At 37.3% G+C, this 7,064-nt stretch overlaps 1 protein-coding gene across 14 annotated transcripts in view; it reads left to right on the top strand.

Moving 5' to 3' along the window:
- The window catches only part of LOC100954037 (ankyrin repeat and KH domain-containing protein 1), a 172,935-nt gene that overhangs the window by 52,993 nt on the left and 112,878 nt on the right, over positions 1-7,064 (top strand). For all 14 annotated transcript variants that reach the window (XM_023515894.1, XM_023515880.1, XM_023515893.1 and 11 more), the window contains exons 6-7: positions 2,917-3,150; positions 6,397-6,491. In XM_023515894.1, coding sequence (XP_023371662.1) covers positions 2,917-3,150; positions 6,397-6,491 — 329 coding nt within the window. The remainder of the gene's footprint in view (positions 1-2,916; positions 3,151-6,396; positions 6,492-7,064) is intronic.

Genomic DNA, 7,064 nt, shown 5'->3' with positions numbered 1-7,064 from the left:
TATAATATTTCATTGCATTGCTATTCCACAATATTTTGGGGGGAAAGGCATTCATTGGTTGCTAAACTACAGCAAAAGATTCAAAATTAAGATGATAAAGTTAAAAATCAAAAAAGTTAATAGCATTATGCTATGTGCATATTCATTGACTCATACTTTATTGAGAATACTCAATAGAGAGGTTGCTGCAATCAAGGAAATTTTTCATTTTTCTGGACGATTCTTGGGGCTTATCAAATTCAGTGGGTTTTAAAGTTGTTTTTGCCAAAGAACCCTAACATTAAATAAATTAGTATATGGAAACACAGATAATATAGTACAAGGGTAAAAGGAGAATTGAACTAAAGTAGGGATAGGTGTATGGAGGGGGGTACTTAGATTCCTGGTCCCTAGGACTCCCTTATCTCCTTCTGTAGTTTCTAAGGAATTTCTTTGGAATACAGTTTGAAAACCACCATATTGTTCTGGCACGTTTATTTTTAAAAAGTAGGTGAACATTTTGAGAGAAGAAGGAGCGTGCCTGAGATCAAAGTCTTTTTGTTTTATCTGAAGTAGGCACATGATGTAAAAGGAAGGGATACCACCATATAGCAAATATGTACTTCTTGATGGACTCCCCAAGTACACTTTGCATGTGGCCATTTCACACATCCTCAAGCCACGTACCTCTCCTGACTTCCACTGATTGCCATAATTCATTGAGAAAATAGAAATTTTCAGAAGGAAATTATTTCGTTTTCCCAGAAGTAAGTTGTTAGTCAAGTTCGTTTTAAAATTAATTTCATTTAACAAATTAGACCTACTGCCTGCATGTTGGAATTACTTAAGAGCTTGTTAAAAATGTAAGTTCCCAGGAGTCCACCTTCCGTACTCCAAAGCAGTCAGTGTAGGAAGATATCAGGGCTGAAAACCATAGCTCTGCACTGCAACTACTATTAGTGGATGTGTCACCATTCTAGTCACCTGCTTTTTTTAATGCTTTTTATTTGACACCAAATATCTTTCTCAGCCTACAAAAATCCTACTCAAATTCAAGAACCCAGTCCAAATATCTGCTGCTGCTTTAAAAACAAAACAACAACAAATTCTAACTTTACTGAGATATAATTCACATATCATAAAATTCAGTTGTTTTAATTTCACATTGTTATACAGAAATGATTTTTAGTAAAGAATCATAAATACAATCTAATTTTAGAGTATTTTCTTCACCACAAAAAGATCCCTGTGTAATCACCTAAGTATCAGATACTTACTCATCTACTTTCTGTCTGTATAGATCTACCTTTTCTGGACATTTTATCATTTTATATTGTCCAGACATTTATGATATGTGTTCTTTTGTACTGGGCTTTTGTTGTCGTTTGCTTATATATAGTCAGAATCAGGGTCAGGCCCAGGCTGGAGTGTAGTGATTTAATCAAACCTCACTGCAGCCTTGAACTCCTGGGTTCAAGAGGTCCTCCTGTCTTAACCTCCTGATAACTAGGACTATAGGCATGCATGCCAACAGTCAATTTTTTTGTGGAGTCTTCTACAAAAAAGTCTTTCTGTATGAATCTTGCCAGGCTTGTCTTGAATTCTTGGCCCTGAGACCCTCCTGCCTCAGCCTCTTGAAGTGCTGGGATTACAGGTGTGAGCCACTGTGCCTGGCTTGTATTGGGCTTTGGAAACAGTCTCACTCTGTCACCCTGGGTAGAATGCAGCTCACAGCAACCTCAAACTCCTGCATTCAAGTGATCCTTTTGCTTTAGCTGGGACTACAGGTGCTTCTAACAATACCTGGCTAGTTTTTTTTTTTTTTTTTCTATTATTTTTCAGTAGAGATGGGGTCTCACTCTTTCTCAGGCTGGTCTGGAACTCCTGAGCTCAAATAAATGATCCATCTGCTTTAGGCTCCCAAGGTGCTAGGATTACAGGCTTGAGCCACTGCCTTGGCTTCTATTTCGCTTTTGAGACAGAGCCTCAAACTGTCGCCCTAGGTAGAGTGCTGTGTCATCACAGGTCACAGCAACCTCCAACTCCTGGGCTCAAGCGATTCTCCTTCCTGCCTTGCCTCCCAAGTAGCTGGGACTACAGGTGCCCGCCACAACGCCCGGCTATTTTTTTTTTTATTGCAGCCATCATTGTTGTCTAGTGGGCCCAGGTTAGATTCGAACCCGTCAGCTCAGGTGTATGTGGCTAGCACCTTAGCCTTGAGCCACAGGCGCCGAACCTTCTATTGCACTTTTAAGAAAATCTTGGCTTGGTGCCTGTAGCTCAGTTGGCTAAGGCACCAGCCGCATATGACAGAGCTGGCAGATTTGAATCCAGCTTGGGCCTGCCAAACAACTATGACAACTACAACCAAAAATAGCCGGTTGTTGTGGCAGTTGCCTGTAGTTCCTACTTGGGAGGCTAAAGCAAGAGAATCGCCTAAACCCAGGAGTTGCAGATTGCTGTGAGCTGTGTGACTATACAGCACTCTACTGAGGGCACTAAAGTGAGACTCTGTGTCTACAAAGAAAGCTTTGCTCAAGCTGTCACCCTGGGTAGAGTGCCCTGGCATCACACAGCTCACAACAGCCTCCAACTCCTGGGCTTAGGCAATTCTCTTGCCTCAGCCTCCCAAGTATCTGGGACTACAGGTGCCTGCCACAATGACTGGCTATTTTTTTGTTCCAGTTTGGGGGCCTGGGTTTGAATCTGCCACCCTTGGCATATGGGGCCAGTGCCCTACCCGCTGAGCCACAAGCACCACCCTCTAAGAAAATCTATTAAGAAAACTGAAAGGATGATTCTAACCAATGACAGAAAACTTAAGATGTTGCAGTGGTTCACGTAAGGGAATTGAAAAGTATGTATAACTAGAGCAGTTGCATAATCATAATTGTATCTGTTGTGCCATAATTTTATACTTCTTTTGTTCTTTGTTAGGAAATACTGCACTAACTTATGCCTGTGCTGGAGGATTTGTTGACATTGTGAAAGTGCTACTTAATGAAGGTGCAAATATAGAAGATCATAATGAAAATGGACATACACCCTTAATGGAAGCAGCCAGTGCAGGTCACGTGGAAGTCGCAAGAGTTCTTCTAGATCATGGTGCAGGCATCAACACTCATTCTAATGAATTCAAAGAAAGTGCTCTTACACTTGCATGCTACAAAGGTACTTTATATATGTGTGAATATTTATAATTTTTCATAATAATTTTGAACATTTGAGTTAACTTTGTATGATTTATGTTTTTCCTGTGCTATGAAGTTATCTAGTTTATAAGAGATTATATAGAAAGGTCATTTTAGCCTATATTTCCTATACTATAGTTTTTTAGTCTGTGTTTATTATTTTAATCCAAATTTACTCAGTTGTTTATGAAGTCAAACCACTTAGCTCAGATTTAGAGGTTTCTATTATTTAATAACTTTTGTTTTGTATGATCTTTTCCAATGTTTATTTAAAAATAATATACACCCAAGTAATAATAAGTCAAACCACTTAGCTCAGATTTAGAGGTTTCTATTATTTAATAACTTTTGTTTTGTATGATCTTTTCCAATGTTTATTTAAAAATAATATACACCCAAGTAATAATATACATGTGATAAAAGAAACCTGAAAAACATAGAATAGCACAAAGAAATATAAAAATGACTTGTAATGCTACCATCTAAAGATAAAAAGTTACTTGTAAACAATATTTTAGTGTGTGCACTTTCAGTGTGTTTTTAAGCATATTTATAGGCAGACATGTTTTAAACAAAATAATTATATTCTAACACTGTTTTAATAGTCTGCTTATTTTGCTTAGTCATGAACACTTTCCCATCTCAATAAATACTCTTTTAACACAACTACAAATACTACATTATCTTCATGACTATATAGTATTTCACTATTTAAGATTAAATTTGGCCACATACTATGTCTCAAAAACCTAAATTAATGATTTAAGCAAAAGAGAAGTCCAAGGTTAAGCCCTTTAGGGTTAGTATGGCAGTTTCATTGTCATCAAGATTTCAGGATTCTGTTTTTCTGTTGCACCATCCTAGTAAGTGGTTTCTATCCTTAAGGTTACCTAAAAACCAAAATGATAGCTAGGGCCCTAGCAGTTCATATTCTAAGAGTAATGATGAAGGTAAGGGCAAAATTGGTAGTGTCTTCCAATTTAGTAAGTTCCCTTTAAAGAGTCTTCCTAGAAGTTTTACCTTAAAACTCCCAGTTATGGCCGGGCAAGGTGGCTCATGCCTGTAGTCCTAGCACTCTGAGAGGCCTACGCTAGTGGATTGCTTTAAGCTGATGAGTTTGAGATCAGGTTAAGCGTGAAACCCTGTCTACTAAAAATGAAAAAACCTGAGGCAAGAGGATTGCTTGAGCCCAAGAGTTTGAGGTTGCTGTGAGCTATGATGCCATGGCACTCTACCCAGGGCAACAGTGAAGCTCTGTCTTAAAAAAAAAAAACAAAAAAATCCTACCAGTTATGTCTCATGGGCTACACTTAGCTGTAACAGAGGCAGAGAAATGTAGTCTTTTAGTCAGGCATGTTGCCACCCATATAAAATCAGAGTTCTGTTACTAAGAATAAGAGAAAGAATATTGAGTAAGGAACTAGCAGTCTCTGCCAAACACATCAAACAGGTTGCACTATAATTGCCTCTGACACTTGAATTGTTCCCAGCTTTTTCACTGTTATTAAAAACACTGTGATAATATCCTTGTGTAGACATTTTTGTTTGATCTCTGATTATTTTCTTAGGATAAATTTCTGAAAGTGGAATTAACTGGGTATGGATTTTTTTAAGGGCTTTTGATACATACTGCCAAATTGCCTTCCAGAAAGGTTGAACCAGTTTATAATCTTACCAGCAGTATTTGAGTACCCTTTACCTCACCCTACACACCCTCACCAATGCTGGATGTTACCATTCATTTTAATATTTGTTGTTTTGATAGTAAAAAAATGGTGTCTCATTTTAACTTGCATTTCTTTAATAGGAAAGTATAATACATCTTTTTTTTAAAAATCAGTTTAGTATTTGAATTACCATCTCAAATCTTTCACCTATTTTTCTACTGGACTGTTTGTCTTTTTCTTATTGACTCCTACGGTTGTTTATATATTAAATGTATAAGAGAATTAGAATTATGATTATGATGATTATTATTTTTTTGAGACAGAATTTTACTATGTTATCCGCAGTAGGGTGCTGTGGCATCATAGCTCAGACGAACCTTGAACTCTTGGGCTTAAGTGATTCTGTTGCCTCAGCCTCCAGAGTAGCTGGGACTACAGGTGTCCTCCACAACGCTGGGTTATTTTTTGGCTGCAGTTGTCATTGTTTGGCAGGCCCAGACTGGGTTTGAACCGGTCAGCTCTGATGTATGCGGCTGGCACCCTGGCTGCTGAGCTACAGGCACTGAGCCAAGAGTTAGAATTATTTTAAATGGAGTTTTCTGTGTCTGACATTGCTACAATGAGTTTATGGTTATTTTAAAACTGCTTTTCTAGAAAATATTATTGAAAGATACTTCACTTTGTTTACTTGATTTTGGTGTTTTGATTTGATAAATAATTTATGCAGATTAAATTAAGAAAATATTATTGCTTTACTTGAATTAAAGCACTTTGAATTAATTCAGTCTTTAAAACCTAGATAGTACATGCCATATGACTTTTATGAGAGTGTGCTTGTTTCAAATTGCCTTTATAAAACTGTTACTAATTTATTTACTGAGTACAGAATAAAGTCTCATAAATTTTTACATAGATATCTGAAAGAAAGAGATTCCCTACTTTATTTTATTTATTTATTTTTTAAAATAGTGTCTTACTGTGTGCCCTGGGTAGAGTGCCATGGCATCATCATAGCTCACAGCAATCTCAAACTTGTGGGCTCAAGAGGTTTGGTACCTGCCACAATGCCTATTTTTATTTTTATTTATTTATTGTTTTTTGAGACAGAGCCTCAAGCCATCACCCTGGGTATTGTGCTGTGGCATCGCAGCTCACGGCAACCTCCAACTCCTGGGCTTAAACGATTCTCTTGCCTCAGCCTCCCAAGTAGCTGGGACTACAGGTGCCCACCACAGTGCCCGGCTATTTTTTGGTTGTAGTTGTCATTGTTGTTTGGCAGGCCCAGGCTGAATTTGAACCTGCCAGCTCTGGTGTATGTGGCTGGTGCCTTGGCCGCTTGAGCTACAGATCCTCAGCCAACAGCATCTAATTTTAGTAGAGACCAAGTTTTACTCTTGCTCAAGCCGGTCTCAAATTCCTGAGCTCAGGCGATCCACCTGCCTGGGCCTCCCACAGTGGTAGGTTTATAGGCATGAGCCACCATGCCCTACTCCAATATTCTTCGTTTAATACTTAGTATTGATAGTCAATTCTTCTAAAATTTTGTTCTTTTTTTGAAGGCCATTTGGATATGGTTCGCTTTCTACTTGATGCTGGTGCAGATCAAGAGCACAAAACAGATGAGATGCACACTGCCTTAATGGAGGCTTGCATGGTAATTTTAAATTGTACTCAAAGTTTTCTAGGAAAAAAAGATATTTAAGCTTTTGAGAATTATTAATTGGTATTTGGTTTGTGTAATTTCTTAACCCAGTTCTACAATAAACACTGTTAATGCTTGAGTATCTGCTTTTGGAAGAGAACAGTAACATGTAATCCTAAAGTACAATATTTTCTTGAGGGATATTATTCCTAAAACTAATTTGGAGATAGTAGATGTATTTCTATTGTTTTTATATTATAATCTTATATAGAAAATTGATCTCAAAATATATTGACTCATATACTCTATGGATAACCTATAAAGCATTTATCTGTTGTTTCTTTTTAATGATAATCTAGAATTGTATTTTTAATCCAAACATTTTGTATTTAAGAGACTTATCACCTTTTAGAGCTAGATGTGATAGCTTTTACTTGTAATCCCAGATGCTGGAGAGGCTGAGACTAAAGTAACACTGAGGCCAGGAGTTTGAGACCAGTCTGGGCAACACAGCAAGATCCTGTCTCTAAAAACATTAAAAAAGAGAGAATTATCACCTTTATTTTTATTTTTATTTTTATTTTT

This window comes from Otolemur garnettii, unplaced genomic scaffold (genome assembly GCF_000181295.1).
Source record: "Otolemur garnettii isolate 467f Iridium unplaced genomic scaffold, OtoGar3 scaffold00003, whole genome shotgun sequence".
NCBI classification, from domain to species: Eukaryota; Metazoa; Chordata; class Mammalia; order Primates; family Galagidae; genus Otolemur; species Otolemur garnettii.
The sequence above is the reverse complement of the archived record's forward strand: the minus strand, read 5'-3'. Positions and strand labels throughout refer to the sequence as shown.